General features: G+C 29.8%; 9 protein-coding genes across 9 annotated transcripts; 7 read left to right on the top strand and 2 right to left on the bottom strand.

Moving 5' to 3' along the window:
* Window positions 1–4: 4 nt before the first annotated feature.
* TpMuguga_04g00912 (WD domain G-beta repeat protein) lies at window positions 5–1,420 on the top strand. The gene is made up of 3 exons (XM_061306108.1): window positions 5–466; window positions 503–718; window positions 796–1,420. Exons 1-3 carry the CDS (start codon window positions 280–282, stop codon window positions 1,368–1,370), a joined length of 978 nt encoding a protein of 325 aa, XP_061161265.1. The 5' UTR covers window positions 5–279; the 3' UTR covers window positions 1,371–1,420.
* A 65-nt stretch (window positions 1,421–1,485) lies between these two features.
* rpb-5 (DNA-directed RNA polymerases II and IV subunit 5A) lies at window positions 1,486–2,322 on the bottom strand (the record flags this gene model as incomplete). The annotated part of the gene is made up of 6 exons (XM_759455.1): window positions 1,486–1,551; window positions 1,586–1,660; window positions 1,690–1,833; window positions 1,923–2,004; window positions 2,038–2,145; window positions 2,180–2,322. The coding sequence occupies 6 exons, from the start codon at window positions 2,320–2,322 to the stop codon at window positions 1,486–1,488; spliced, it is 618 nt and encodes a 205-aa protein (XP_764548.1).
* Window positions 2,323–2,441: 119 nt separating this feature from the next.
* TpMuguga_04g00910 (Coiled-coil domain-containing protein 55 (DUF2040) family protein) lies at window positions 2,442–3,353 on the top strand. The gene has a single exon (XM_061306107.1). It carries the CDS (start codon window positions 2,553–2,555, stop codon window positions 3,330–3,332), a length of 780 nt encoding a protein of 259 aa, XP_061161264.1. The 5' UTR covers window positions 2,442–2,552; the 3' UTR covers window positions 3,333–3,353.
* A 38-nt stretch (window positions 3,354–3,391) lies between these two features.
* TpMuguga_04g02600 (Ribosomal protein S17 family protein) lies at window positions 3,392–3,974 on the bottom strand. Its single transcript, XM_061306197.1, has 3 exons — window positions 3,796–3,974; window positions 3,636–3,723; window positions 3,392–3,605 (listed from the first exon to the last, which is right to left on the bottom strand). Exons 1-3 carry the CDS (start codon window positions 3,872–3,874, stop codon window positions 3,413–3,415), a joined length of 360 nt encoding a protein of 119 aa, XP_061161922.1. The 5' UTR covers window positions 3,875–3,974; the 3' UTR covers window positions 3,392–3,412.
* A 63-nt stretch (window positions 3,975–4,037) lies between these two features.
* TpMuguga_04g02305 (putative integral membrane protein) lies at window positions 4,038–4,429 on the top strand. The gene is made up of 2 exons (XM_061306157.1): window positions 4,038–4,124; window positions 4,222–4,429. The coding sequence occupies exon 2, from the start codon at window positions 4,235–4,237 to the stop codon at window positions 4,388–4,390; it is 156 nt and encodes a 51-aa protein (XP_061161921.1). The 5' UTR covers window positions 4,038–4,124; window positions 4,222–4,234; the 3' UTR covers window positions 4,391–4,429.
* A 335-nt stretch (window positions 4,430–4,764) lies between these two features.
* TpMuguga_04g00909 (Nucleoplasmin family protein) lies at window positions 4,765–5,559 on the top strand. Its single transcript, XM_759453.2, has 3 exons — window positions 4,765–4,876; window positions 4,971–5,146; window positions 5,247–5,559. The coding sequence occupies exons 1-3, from the start codon at window positions 4,867–4,869 to the stop codon at window positions 5,475–5,477; spliced, it is 417 nt and encodes a 138-aa protein (XP_764546.1). The 5' UTR covers window positions 4,765–4,866; the 3' UTR covers window positions 5,478–5,559.
* Window positions 5,560–5,652: 93 nt separating this feature from the next.
* On the top strand, window positions 5,653–7,699 carry IMPA1 (Importin subunit alpha-1b). The gene is made up of 4 exons (XM_759452.2): window positions 5,653–6,352; window positions 6,443–6,740; window positions 6,835–7,449; window positions 7,484–7,699. Exons 1-4 carry the CDS (start codon window positions 5,835–5,837, stop codon window positions 7,667–7,669), a joined length of 1,617 nt encoding a protein of 538 aa, XP_764545.1. The 5' UTR covers window positions 5,653–5,834; the 3' UTR covers window positions 7,670–7,699.
* A 248-nt stretch (window positions 7,700–7,947) lies between these two features.
* TpMuguga_04g02390 (putative integral membrane protein) lies at window positions 7,948–10,537 on the top strand. Its single transcript, XM_061306168.1, has one exon. It carries the CDS (start codon window positions 8,280–8,282, stop codon window positions 10,491–10,493), a length of 2,214 nt encoding a protein of 737 aa, XP_061161920.1. The 5' UTR covers window positions 7,948–8,279; the 3' UTR covers window positions 10,494–10,537.
* A 299-nt stretch (window positions 10,538–10,836) lies between these two features.
* TpMuguga_04g02105 (putative integral membrane protein) lies at window positions 10,837–14,081 on the top strand. Its single transcript, XM_061306131.1, has one exon. The coding sequence runs from the start codon at window positions 11,018–11,020 to the stop codon at window positions 13,898–13,900; it is 2,883 nt and encodes a 960-aa protein (XP_061161919.1). The 5' UTR covers window positions 10,837–11,017; the 3' UTR covers window positions 13,901–14,081.
* Window positions 14,082–14,317: the final 236 nt, after the last annotated feature.

The raw sequence follows: 14,317 nt of genomic DNA, 5'->3' as shown, positions 1-14,317 counted from the left end.
GATTCTTTATTTATATAATTTTATTTCCCAATTTTTTAAAAATCTTTTATTTTAATATTATCTTATTTATTTATTTATTAAAATCAACATCACTTACACCTTTACACTATTAAACATATATTTTCCATTATTAATTAATTTAAAATTGTTAATATAGTTAAAAAACATTAAATTCCAATTTATCACACTTTTTGTTAAAACTTTTACTTTTTTAGGATCTCACCAAAATTATTATTATTAGTTTATATTACCAATAAAAAATTGATTTTATTATAATTCATGAAATATGAACCCGTTACATGTATTAGATACAAGGATGGGTTCACATCCTCCACTTATTTTACTGATTGTTTACTGACATCTTCAATTACTGGTAAAATTTGCCAGTGGGATTTGATAACTGGAAATCAGATTTCCGAATTTCAAACTAATATAAAGACTAAATTTTGTACTCCTTACTCCCGAGGTACAGTTTTATACTCTCAGTAACATTTCATTTTAGATATTTCTGATAGATTTGACATGTTGGTTTTACAAACCAACGATGATATTTCTTTATTTGATTTAAATGCCAAGAATATTAGTGCTACAGCTCATATTAATACAAAATGCTTTGCAAGGTTTAGTTTACTACATTCTTGTTCTTCAAGTCAACCCCTTATAATCTCACCTTCCGGTTTAAATTTGATTAAAGTTTTTGATTTAAGAGTTAATTCAGGTACTTTTATACTCAAAATTATTTTAATACATTTAGAGTTGGTTACGTAATGAAAAGTTCAGAAAACAATGTTTTAGGTACTGTAAAATTTGGTGAAGTACTGGAGATAGGTCCAATTAAGATAAATCATTCTCGAAAGAGTGAATTGGGCATGATTCACAACTGTCAACCTTTTTATTCTATTGGCGATTCTTGTATTATATCCACTTACGAATCTGGTTCAATTGTTCTATATGATATAAGAAAACCAAATGAACCCTTTGTTCCCGTTTACATTACTGATTCTTTGGAACCTATACCCTCTTTATCTGTATGGAACAATGTTTTCCTGATAGGAGACACTGTGGGTAATATTTCTATGTTTTACGCATCAAAGGACAAGGGAATTGTTTTACTGAAAACGAAAAACATTTCTCCAGACTCTTTAAAACCACCCGGTATTAATTGTCTTTCTACTCGGATTGATGGTGCTGTTTTGGTGGCTGGATGCTGGGACAGATGTGTGAGAGTTTTCGAAACGAAAACTTTGGATCTCAAATGTATTCTTGACTCCCATTCCTCTTCTATTGTTGATGTTTCATTTAGTAAAACTTCAAATCAGTTTTCTACAGCTTCTAGTAATGGGAATGCCAACATTTGGAACCTCTTCTAATTTTTAATCAAGATTAAACAAAACAATTTAATGTACCATATACTCCGTTATACTATTATTATATTATTAATTTTACAATTTTATTTGAAATTTTAGTTATATTTTCAGTAAATCGTTATACGACTAGTCTGAATGTGACGTATCTTCCAGCTGTTTCACTTGGTCGAATGATCTTAACAACCTAAAAATATATAACTTTAGTATAGTATTATTACCTGTCCCTTTGATAGACCAAAGTACCTTGCTACTGGATCTGCAGACTGAATCCTAGGAATCTGACTCTCCTTAACCTAAAACAATTAAATAAAATTAATATTACCTTGTATTTCTGGAGTAGATTTTGTTTCTCTTCCATCGTTAGAGGAATATGTTTTGGTACCAGCTCATGCTTAGTTATATTTACTAAAAGCTCAGTTTCCATAAAATTCTCTATTATATTCTTGGGATATGCCTCCATTATCGCCTAAAACAGTGTTTATAGAGTAAAAGGTTGTATACTATTAAAATTAGTTATATAAAGAAATAAGTGGTATGAATTGTATAATTGTTTACATCTTTAGCGAAAGGAGTTAGAACATTTTGAGTTACTAAAATGGCTCTGTGTATATCGTGGTCTTCCATACGCTCAGTAAGTCTGGAATAAATTATTTATTTAATATAAACCAACTCTCTGATGGGCTTTACACCTGTTTTCTTCTTCTCATCAGCGAAGTAAACCAGTAATTTATTTTCTGAAGCTGTCCTCTGGGATGCAACTAGTAACATTTTAGAACGCCTAAAAAATTATTTAACCATGTGAGTAAACCAACACTTTCTCATGCATCTCATATCTAGCTTTAAATTCTGCGAATGTTTCCAACTTTTCTTGGACAGGAATGAAGTAACCACGGTCTTCTAGCATTTCACAGCAGGTCCTTCTACATCTGAATAACCTCCCTTCCTCGTCATCCATTTTTATGTTGTTACAAAAAATTTAAACAATATAAAAAACAGTATTTATTAAAACAGAAAACAAAACAAAAACAGATTTAATAATTTATTTAGATCATTATTCATATCGGGATGATAAATCGGTAATTTATTACTTTGTTGTATAATTATTCGTTATTTTATTTTATTTTTAACTTTTATTTGTATTATAGATTTAAATATACTTTATTCTCATTTTTAATATGTATTATAATGAAAATTGTTTTAAAAACGAATAATGGAGGAGAGAAGAATCTTGATAAATCAGATGATAAAAATGAATTAACTAAAAATGAGTTTAAAAAGCCACAAAATAGTATTTTAAACCTCGCTTTTGGGTTAAAGGGTGATAATACACTCGATAATGACCATGAAATTGACGGCAAACATTTTTTATCTAGAAATAAGCCTGAAAATTCAAAACCTACTTTTGACTCTCTTAAAGCTAGAAAATTTGCAAAGGCTCTAGACTATTCTGATAAGGCTAATTCTGATCTTGACCTTGACCCTCAATTATATTTGTATGACGAACTTGTACCTGATAGAAACACCGAAGAATCGGCTAAATTTAAGTATCTTGGATTTGTAGACGAATCCAAGAACATATCGAGTTTAGATTTGAATAATGACTCACAAGGAAGAACGGGAAAATCTGATGATAAGGAACCTGAAGAGCAAGTTGAAAGTAAGAAAGAGTCTCGGTACATGAGTAAGATGGTTACTGTGGCTAGAAAGCGTCAAATGGAACGCGATATTGCATTTGAGAAACAGCTTCTTAAAGAGGAACTTAAGTCTGACTCTAATATCGGAGAGGTATTTGTTACAGGCGCTTATAAGAAGAAGTTGGAGGAACGTAAGCTTTTCGAGGAAGAACAGAAGAAAAAGGAAGAATATGACGCTGTTCACAGCAAGAACAGTCTTACCAAATTACACACATATCTTTTAAAAACTGGTTTTGCCAAAAGATCATCAACTGATAATCCTAACCATTAATATACTATTTACCACACACAACCAATGGCATAATATGTATATTAGGTATAGTACACCAATGGCATAGTAATATATTATAGTTAAAAGTTATCAAGGTGTGGATTTTGGGTGTGTAGTATTCTAGTTAATACATACGTTTTCCAAGGGCCTATCCTATATCCAAGAGGCTGTATCCTTACTATATCTCCCAGTCTTGCCTCTTTATATTCATCATGAACCCAGACCTTTTTGGTCATTCTAAATGTCTTCTTATACCGGACCACATACATATATCTATAACCAAATACATATAGAGAACTATACCTATCACAGGCCACCCTTACGGACTTAGGATGTTTATCGTTTATCACATATCCTATAAGCTCGTTGTTTGGTAAACGATTCTTTATAACTAAACATCCAGTTATAAAATTAATTAATAAAAATTTTGAAAATTAGAAATGGGAAATATATGTAATATTACATGTTCTCAAATAACCGGCGGTATATCTTTGCCATGTTTTATAATGCCAATGTTTACATATTTTACTTAAAAACAACATAAGTCTAGATTACACATAAATATAGTACAAACTCATCAAACTAATTAAAATATCATCAATTTAACATATTTTAAATTAAAATGCAAATGTGTTATTAAATATAAACTTCTTTGTATTTTTTATAGAATCTCCATGGGGGATTTATCAAGTTTTATTTATAATTGTTCATTACTATTTTCATTATAAGCATACTACAATAATAATAAATCATTAATTAAATTTTAAATAATAATTATTTTAACAATCACAGGTATTTTTATTTTATTTAATTATCATTTAAATATATGGTAGTAATTTTTTATTTATACCAATTTTAACTTTAACCTGACGATTTTCATTTCATTTAGTAAAATATTAAAGATGATGTTCCCGGGGATGATGGAGCCTCCAATGGAGCCATTGTTATCTGATAATGTCAGATTATGCCTTAGAACTGTTGGATTTGTATTAATTTCATGTGCAATATACTTTTACGGAGATATGTTGGATATGCCGGAGGCAGTTAAACTCGTCTAATCTTTTAAATTATACTTTCACATTCATTAACACACACTTTTCTCACTTACCATTTATATATAGAATATGGATTAATTGACTAAAATTAACATATAATTTCTATATCTGTTATATTACGTAATTTTACATAATATTTAAGAGTTTTTAAGGTGGAATCTTGGAACGTTTTAGAGTATAATATAAATTGAACAGTATTATAAATTCCAAATAAATTTTGGTTAAAGATTGAATAAGTTCAGGAGTTTGGGACGATTTTTATTATATAAATAAGTAAAATCGGTAATATTATCTTGTAGAATCTATTTATACCAGATTTCAACTCCCCATAGCAACGCTGTATTTTTCTACCCAATAGATGACAAATAAATAATATATTTATTTTGTATTATTACTTCTTTAGTTTAGGATTGTCCTTTAGTTTTTGTCATAAAAATTTTGTTCATTAGATATACCATATTCTCCCCAGTTTCTTAAAGATGTTATTCGGTACTTTCATACGTCCATATATTAAAAAAATTTTTTATACATTTTATTCAATAAATCCTCAAAATATTTGACAAAATTTAATTTGTTGTTTTAGGCGCCGTTTTAGCTCCAGGAGCCACTGTTACTCCCAAGAACGAACTGGCTAACATTGTTCATCTCTCTCAAGTATGCTTAAATGAGCCTAAAAGTGATGAGAGGACATATGTCCAGTTAGTTGACGGGAATAAAGTCTATAACCTCTGCTCCTTACAAAAAGATGTTAATGAACATGTTTGTTTTTTATCCACTATAACTAATTGCACACTATTTACATATATCAATGTTATTATCGGTAGTAGTACTCATGAGAGTATTATAAACTGTGTATTAGGCAACTTTGGACTTGTTTTTCTCTACTACCGGTGACTTGAAGTTAACTACAAAGGGTGGGCCAAACGAGGTTCATGTGATTGGTTATTTCGAGCCTGAGGATGACGCCTTCCTTTCAGATAGTGAGGAAGAAGAGGAAGACGAACTTGACGAAGACGAAGTGGATGAAGAGGATTCTGACGATGAACCAGCCTCAAAACGCAAGGCGTCTAACAAATCAGGAAAAAATTAATATGTGCCCCTTCCACTTATTATTGAATTAACAATTCACATAATAATGGTTTAGTGATTTCCTAATATTGTACAACGCCTTCTATGCCATTATACGTGTACACAATTATTATTACACAGTTATTGGAATATGTACTGAATTATTCACATTTGTTATGATGATGATGGACATTTTAAAAATAATTCTCTAATTTAAAGTATTAAAATTTATTAAAAATTTAATTTTCACGGCCCTATATGAAAAATTATGTAGGGAATGCATAAACGTATGAATATTCATAAACCATAATTTGGCTGCTAAACTTTTTCAATAGTTGAAAATTTTTAATGTTAATTTTTGTTAAAATCAATTTGAACCATGTTTAGAAGTGAGGATCGGAAGAAGGAATACAAAAAGATTTTTGAGGACCCTCGAAGAAAGAGGGAGGATATCCAATCCCAGATAAGGAAGCAAATACGTGATAAAAATTTACAAAAAAGAAGATCACAGGGGCTACCCGCTGATCATGAAAATTTACTTGGCCAATCACTCCAAGATTCTTCCTTGGAATCTCAAAATGACGAGATCAAGGATTTGGATAGGGAATCTATACTAAATAACGCATATTGGTCACCTTCAGCTCTTGCTCCTTATGTAAATGGCCTTAAATCATCAGATTACAATACTCAGTTAACATGTACTAAACACTTTCGTAAGCTCCTGTCACTTGAGCTTGACCCTCCAATAGAACACATAGTTAATACCGGCGTCGTTCCCATTTTCGTTGAATTTTTATCCAGATACGACGCTCCAGAACTCCAGTTTGAAGCCGCATGGGCTATTACTAACATTGCCTCTGGTAATCAACAGCAAACCAAAGTTGCCACTGATAATGGGTTAGTCATTCCTACACCAATATATATTATATAGTATAGTAATAGTATATACTATAAAATGATTAATAATCTTTTTATAATATGATTTAGTGCTGTTCCTAAGTTAATAGCCCTTTTGGAAGCCCCCAAGGAAGATGTGAGAGAGCAGGCGATTTGGGCTTTAGGGAATATCGCAGGTGACTCTGCTGAATGTCGTGATCTTGTTCTTAGTCTTGGAGCTTTAAAACCTTTGCTTTATCTTATGGCAAATTCTCAGAAGGACAGTGTTCTAAGAAACGCTACATGGACAATTTCCAACCTTTGCAGGGGTAAACCCAAACCCTACTTCGATGATATTAGACCTGCAATTCCCTACTTGGCAAAATTAATCGAGCATCCAGATTCAGAAGTATCTTACTCAATTATTAACACTATATATATTATACACAGATATATAATATAATCCATACTATTATTTTTATTGTGGAATAATGAGTATGTAGGTATTAACAGACGCTTGTTGGGCTTTATCGTATATTTCTGATGGATCAGAAGACCATATTCAGGCAGTATTGGATTCTGGAGCATGTCCAAGACTAATACAACTTATGGATCATGTTTTACCAGTGATTCAGACACCATCTTTACGTACAATAGGAAACATCGCTACTGGAAATGACCGACAAACTCAAGTTATAGTTGATTCAGGATGTATCCCGGTTCTGTACAAACTCCTATTTTCTGAAAAGAAAACTATAAAAAAGGAGGCCTGTTGGACTCTTTCTAACATTTCAGCAGGAACGAGGTCACAGATCGAGTCATTCTTACAATCAGACGTGGTTGAAAAACTCGTTGAATTAATGTCATGTAATGACTTTGACATTCAACGTGAGGCAAGTTGGGCTATTTGCAACGCCGCCTCAGGGGGTGATCTTAAACAAGCCGAAAACCTCGCCTCAAGAGGATGTATCAAACCCATCTGCTCCATTCTGACCTCTACAGATACTAAGTTAATTAGCGTTGCCCTAAGAGCCCTAGAAAATATACTCACAGTAGGTCAGCACATTATGGAGATCAATAACTTATCTTCAAATCCATACACAGCTGTAATTGAAGAGGTAACTAATTATATATTATTTAATAATGCTATAGTGTGATGGGCTTCGATCCTTGGATGTATTACAAGAAAGCAAATTGACTACAATTTATAAAAAGTCGAGGAATATACTACAGAGGTTCTTTCCTGATGACTATGAATTCAATGAGGAAGAATTTACTAGTACTAACGATAAGTTCAACACAAATAACTTTGTTCCCGAAGGAGGGTTTCATTTTTAACCATTTAATATTAATATCATAGTCTATTAACACCACAATTCATTAATTCTCATCAAATATTTAACAATTACGACGTAGTGGTTTATTTTTTAATTCAGAATCATATGGACATTCCCACTATTTTGTGTTGTGTTTTTATTTTATGTTATTGTTACAATGGTGTTAAATTTGTCCTATAGACAAGCAGTTTTGGTTATCGACCTCGGCGAATAATGATAATTTTAATGAAAAATATGACATCATGTTATACAACCTCATAACATAAATTTATAATTGGGATAGTTGAAAATAATTATATTGTACAACATTTAGTTTTACAACACACTCACCAGATCATCCAGATCTAATAAATCCTTTTTTTGATCCAAAAATGTTTAATTCCCCATGATATGAATTATGTAATAATATGAATGATCATTAATTTGATCAATAAGGGATCAAGGTTTTTGTGTAATATAGGTGTTTATAAATTAAATGTATGAAACATCACTTGTCTCGGTTGTAATATGATCTCATTTCTATCAAAAATTAATTATATTATCATTCATTTTCCAAATAATTTGTGTTTAATAACATTACAATCAAATTTTATTACAATAAACACATAAAAATGAGCGGAGATCAAACCAAGTCTGCCGAGTCAGGCAGTGGAGAACGACAGAAAGAAGAAGTTGGGATTATTCAACAAATAAAAGAACGGTTAAAGGATTTGGACATCAAATTTCCGACAGAAATAGACCCTTATATTCCTAAGCTAATAATTGGTCTTGTTTATATGACGGCATTTTTAATGAGTTACCAGATAAATTTTGCTTCCGGTTATTTTGGATCAGGATTAGGAATTCCATCACACAACGTAGGAATATTTGTTTCTAAATTAACTAGTTATCGAAGTTTTTTAATGATGTTTGGGTTTGCATTCGGTTATTTAATTAACTTTATTTGTAATTTAGTTTCTCGGGGGCCTGGTCTTGATATTGCTCGAAAAGCTATTAGTTTGTTTTTTTTATATCTCTTGGTGTCTTCTAGGTTTTTTATATTATTTTTTAGTTTTCTAAAGAGTGACTTATCATATAGACTTTATTTGCTTTTATGTATAGAGTCTATAGCGTCTGGCTTATTCCAAATGTTTCTTATTTTACTTGTTCCACATTACTTATTTATAACATTCTTGTCTATCCATGTATTGGCCTTTTTATTCTTTATAATACAATTTGTATACGATCCTTTTCTATCTATCAAACCTTTAATAATGATAAAAATACTGTTTTTCATGTGTTTGGTTGTTACCATTATAGCATTTGGATTATGGGCATTTTATCTCTTTTATTACCATGGTAAAGATCCTATTTTTTATAAAGAAGAATTATACAAACAAAATGAGAATATGGAAAAGGCAATTTCTATCTATGTAAAATTACTAAAACTGCCAAAAAAAGTGAAACCAATTTTTGGAGAATTATCTGCCAAATTTAAAGAAAAAGATTTCCTAGCAGATATAACTAAAGAATTAGATGAGTCACAATCAATTATATCTGACATTTTAAATTTAAATAATGATTTTTTTACTTTATTAAAAGATTGTAAAAAATCTGTAAATCAACATAATAAAAACTTGGAAAAACTTTACGAAGAAGTAAACGAAGATAAATCAGGTTCACATGTAAAAAATGACAAAACCAAATTTACCAGCCAGAAAAGTAGGTATTATGCTAATAAATTTGTTAAAAAAGTTTACGAATTAAAGCAAATATTTGATGAATCTAAAAAAGATAATTTGTTAAATTTATTAGAAAAGTTATCAGAACTGGAAAAAGAAACAACAGAGGTTTTAAAATTGTTTAATAATGGTGTAACTAAAAACTCGATTGTTTTAACTTCTGAAATTCTAAATCTCCAAAAAAAATTAAGTGAAATTTATGATAAATCAGACAACACGCCATTTAATTTTGATAATTTATCTTCGAACACACTTAACATTAATGATTTATCTAAAGAAATAGATAAAATTGACAATTTACTCCAAGAAAAAATAAAATCATTCAGCAATTCTATTGATGGTTACGAACAAAAAATTAGTGAAATCAAAACAGACATTGAAAATATAACTAAATTCGAAAATGAAATTATTAAAATCTTACTTGATGAATCTGATTATAGAATATTTTGTTATATTATGATTACAGTGGCCTGCTTTTTTAGACATTTTCTTTATCCTTCAATTATTCCACATGCTCTTTTAGATGAATCTCAATCTCAAATAATATTATTACTAGGAATTATTATAGAGCTATTATTTTGTTTTCCAGTATTCATTTTGGATGATATTCTCAACATTTTTACCCTCTTGATTGATAAATATTTTATTTACGTTTGGACACTTGCTGGTCCTCCACTCATTGTTTTGATATTTACATTTCTGGCAATTCACACAAAAATACGTTTTTTTCACTTAATAACGGAATCCACGGGAAGGGTGTTAGTAATGTCCTTGTTTTTGATTTCTTGTTGTACTTTAATGGAGTCTGTAAGTTATGCATGCCTTTCACATTACGTTTTTTACCAGTTTGGATTTTCTCACACAAATCTCTTATTTTTATTATTACATCAACTTTTAGAGTTGTTTTGTACTTATTTTTTCTCAAAGTTATCAGCAGGATACAATCATGCAAGGGTTCGATTGGGCCATTGTCTACCAACTTATACCACTAATTATTATATGACCTCTTGTGAAGAATTTTGGTGCATGATAAAATGGACCTTAGAATACACTTTCAAAGATATTTTCTTCTTTTTCAAAATGAATATCAGACAGTATCTCTGATAAGATTTATAATTTATTTACCTATTCAATATTTTTGTTAAATACACAATAAATATTTAGGTCTGTATTAATTATTACCTACTTGTATTGTAAATATATTATTTTCAGTTCATTTTATAAACATATAAACAATAATATTTATATAATATATACAATGTGTATACAGTATATAACTATTTGATTTTGAAGTTTAATAATACAGAATAAATAAGATGATTTACTATGAACACCAATTAATATAATGAAGTGATAACCAATTGCAAATATAAACGAAAATCCGACTATTAACATATTTTTACCTTGAAATATTTGTTCCCCCACTCAAGATCTATTAATAGATCATGAGTGATTATTAATTTGACTATATATTGTATTATAATTTATAATTATATACTTGTTTTTACATTAAATGTATAATATTTTATATTTATTCTCTTAAAATTGAATTTGTAACCGTATAAACTGAGTTAATAATTAAATAATGCTACACACCACTAATTTTGTCTATACAAATATTATAAGTCATGAGTGGAGAACAATCCTCTGAAACCCATAGTTCAGAACAAGAGGATGAATATAGAACAGATATTGCTAAAATCAGGCTGATTGTTTGTTTTATTGTAATAGTTATTTTTTTAACTAACAACCAATTGAATGTTTATTCAAGACATTTTCCAGGTGTATTTCGGATTTCACAGGTTAATTCACAGTTTTATACAAGTAAACTGTACACATTTCGTACCCTCTTAACCATTTTAGGATCATTGTTTAAATTTGCTATTTTTAAAATCCCGGTAAATAATTCAATTTTTTCACTAATTTCACTACTTTTAATTGTCGTTTGTAGATTAGTTTTTGTAATTTTACTTCATTTCACAGAGGCTGCATTCATAAAAGCATTCTATTTGCTGCTTTATGAAGCTTTTTTACTTGGATTCTTTTATAGCACACTCCTTACCAATGTTTTTCAATTCTCGTTATATATTATAATATGCACAGACGTTTCAAGTGCACTTGTTTTTTTCCTACAACTGGCCCTAAGTATATTTTCAGATAATAACCCTCTGCTGATTATTAAAATACAATCATGGACATCATTATTATTAAGTATTACAGGGTTTATCCTTTGGTACCATTTTCTAAATGATATATACACACCACAATATAAAAAACATGAAAAAAGTGCCGGTGAAATCAATAAAATTTTACTGGGAATGGGAGGTTTGTCTCAATTCATAAATGGTTTTTTAACTCAAATTAACAATGAGGTTGAAAGTTTAAAACAAATTTCTAATGCTAAACAAAAAGCAGTTTCATTTTTAAATAGTGTTAAAAAATTTGTTACCGAGCTTTCGGAAACAAAGCACAGTACCAATAAAGATATGAAAACATCAAATTATCTATTAAATACAGAAAAAAACTTGGTGTTGTTGGATGAAATAGTGAGTAAAATTGAAAAAATAGTTTCCCTTGGGAAATCTAAAATACTCAAAATTTTGTCTGATGGAGAAAATTTGTACGCTAGACTGAATTCAGAAAACACAGTATTAAAAGGCTTAAGATTAAGAAAATCATTTTTTGAGGAAGTACAGACAGTTTCTGAAGCTGTAAATGTCCATTTTAACAGTTTAACTCATGGTGCAAATGTTGGTTGGAATATTTGTAAAGTAGTAGAGGAATTAAATATTGTGAAAACAATTGGAAATCTCTACAACATTCAGGATGAATTAAAAATTCTATGGGAACAAATTTCAAGTTTCCAAACCAAACTGGATTCAGTACACGATTACAAAGATTTACTTAAAACAGGAACCCCTAAATTAACCAAAACTCTGCGTATTCTATCCTCTATATTAAAAAGTGTTATGGATGAAGATGTCCATGAGACGGGTTTCCTTGAACAATCATACAATGACATGAAAAAAGCGATTGTAGAAATAGAAGAGGGGCTTAAAGCGATGTTCGATGACTATTTATCAAAAATAAAACCAATATCAACGAAAGATGCATCAGAAATACTACTGACTTTAGATTTATTATACGACTTAAAAATTGAATCAGTAATCAAAGCTCTCGTCAATTTAAACGATTTAATTATTCAGATTCAGGATATCCGGGACGAATTATTATCTTTACTTGAAGAGATTCAAAAATTCAAGTTTAATCTTCCAGTTAATTCTCGATACTTATTCGAGCAGTGGAACAAGGGTCCTAACTCTAATCATGTTTTATTAGATTCAGACTCCAAATACTACCAAATCCAAGATTTTCACAACTTTTATTTACGTTTAAAAAATACTAAAGTTTCAGAATTAATTGAAAAATTTGAAAAAACCGTTGAAAAATTGAGAGAAAGTCTACACGAGTGTTCTACTCTTATTTCTAGCAAGCAGGTGGGTGTTGAGCGGTTCATAGACGATTACAAGGTAACAATAGAGGCTTTAAAAGAGCTAAATCTTGATAAAAATACTGATAAAATAACACTAAATGAACACAAAAATAAACTTCGTTCCTTAATTAGAGATATCGTTAAGGCTATTGAGACTGAGAATGAGGGGGTTGAACCTGTTTTAGAAGATTTGGTTAAGGAAACTTTAAAAGAAGTTGGTATTTTATTAAAGAAAATAAACTTACTTGTTACAAAAAGAAACGAGGCTAGGATAAAAAACTTACAAAGTTTACCTTTACTAGAATTTCCAAGTGTTACCATAGGGGTTGAAAAAGACAATTGGAGCTTTTTGCTTTTGACAATATTTTTTAATCTGGTAACTATGTTTGTAGTAACTTCATTCTTTCTTGAGTTTTTGTTTCCTAGGTTTATCCCTTATGCACTTCTGGAAACTGATGTATCTGCTAGGGTTAATCTCTTTCTAAATCCCTTCAAAGTTTCAGGTTCCATAGCATTATTTAGTATAATTTACTTCAACGCAGATTCTATAAACTGGACCATTCAATACAATTCATATTGGTTGCTAATTATTCCTCAGTTTTTAATATTTTTATGGTCATTATTTGCAGTTCACACAAGAATCCCAATCTTCACCTTCATAAGAAATTCAACCTACTCAGTTGTCATGATTGGTGTAGTTTTGGTTATTTGTAACAGCATTATGGAGGCCGTTAGTTTCGTCGCTTTGGCGGGTAACTTGCTTATGTTGGATGAATCTTCAAAACTATTGGAAATCCATTTTATCTTATCTGTATTACTCCGGTATTTATACTCACGATTCTCAATCGGGTACAACAACGCAAGGATTAGTATGGGATTGATACCTCCTAGGTTTATTCCTAATATCATAGTTCAAAATCCAGTATTTTACTGGATGAGAGAAACGTTTTGGCGATCTTATAGAAACGTAATTACTGACCTGACTACAAATTTAGTAGATCTTGTCGACAATCCATGAGCTCATATTTCTAATCTTTTATTTTATTCAAAATTTATACACACCTAAGTTAAATTTCTCCATTATTTAGAATCTCAAGTGATATTATTAAAATTTAATGTTTACTTCAGGAAAACAAACTTACTAAATGTCGTTATTTGGGACGAAATTTAATTATCTCACGAGACACATCAGTAAATGAGATTCAAATTACAAACTACTTCATCGAATTGTAATAATTTAAGAATTTTTTTCTAGGAAAAGCAAGGAACAATGGAAAGTACTAATTAAGAGAAATTCTCTATAATAAATAATAGTTCAAAAAATTCATATTTATAAAAATTGAAATTATGATCTTGAGGAGTAAAAATAGAATCTATTTTTATTTTTAAAATTATATCAAATATTCAGAGAATTTTTGTTTTTTCTTAGAGTAGA

This window comes from Theileria parva (assembly GCF_000165365.1).
Source record: "Theileria parva strain Muguga chromosome 4 map unlocalized ctg_529, whole genome shotgun sequence".
Taxonomy (NCBI): Eukaryota; Apicomplexa; class Aconoidasida; order Piroplasmida; family Theileriidae; genus Theileria; species Theileria parva.
Note: the sequence above shows the minus strand (reverse complement) of the source record. Positions and strands in the feature narration are given on the sequence as shown.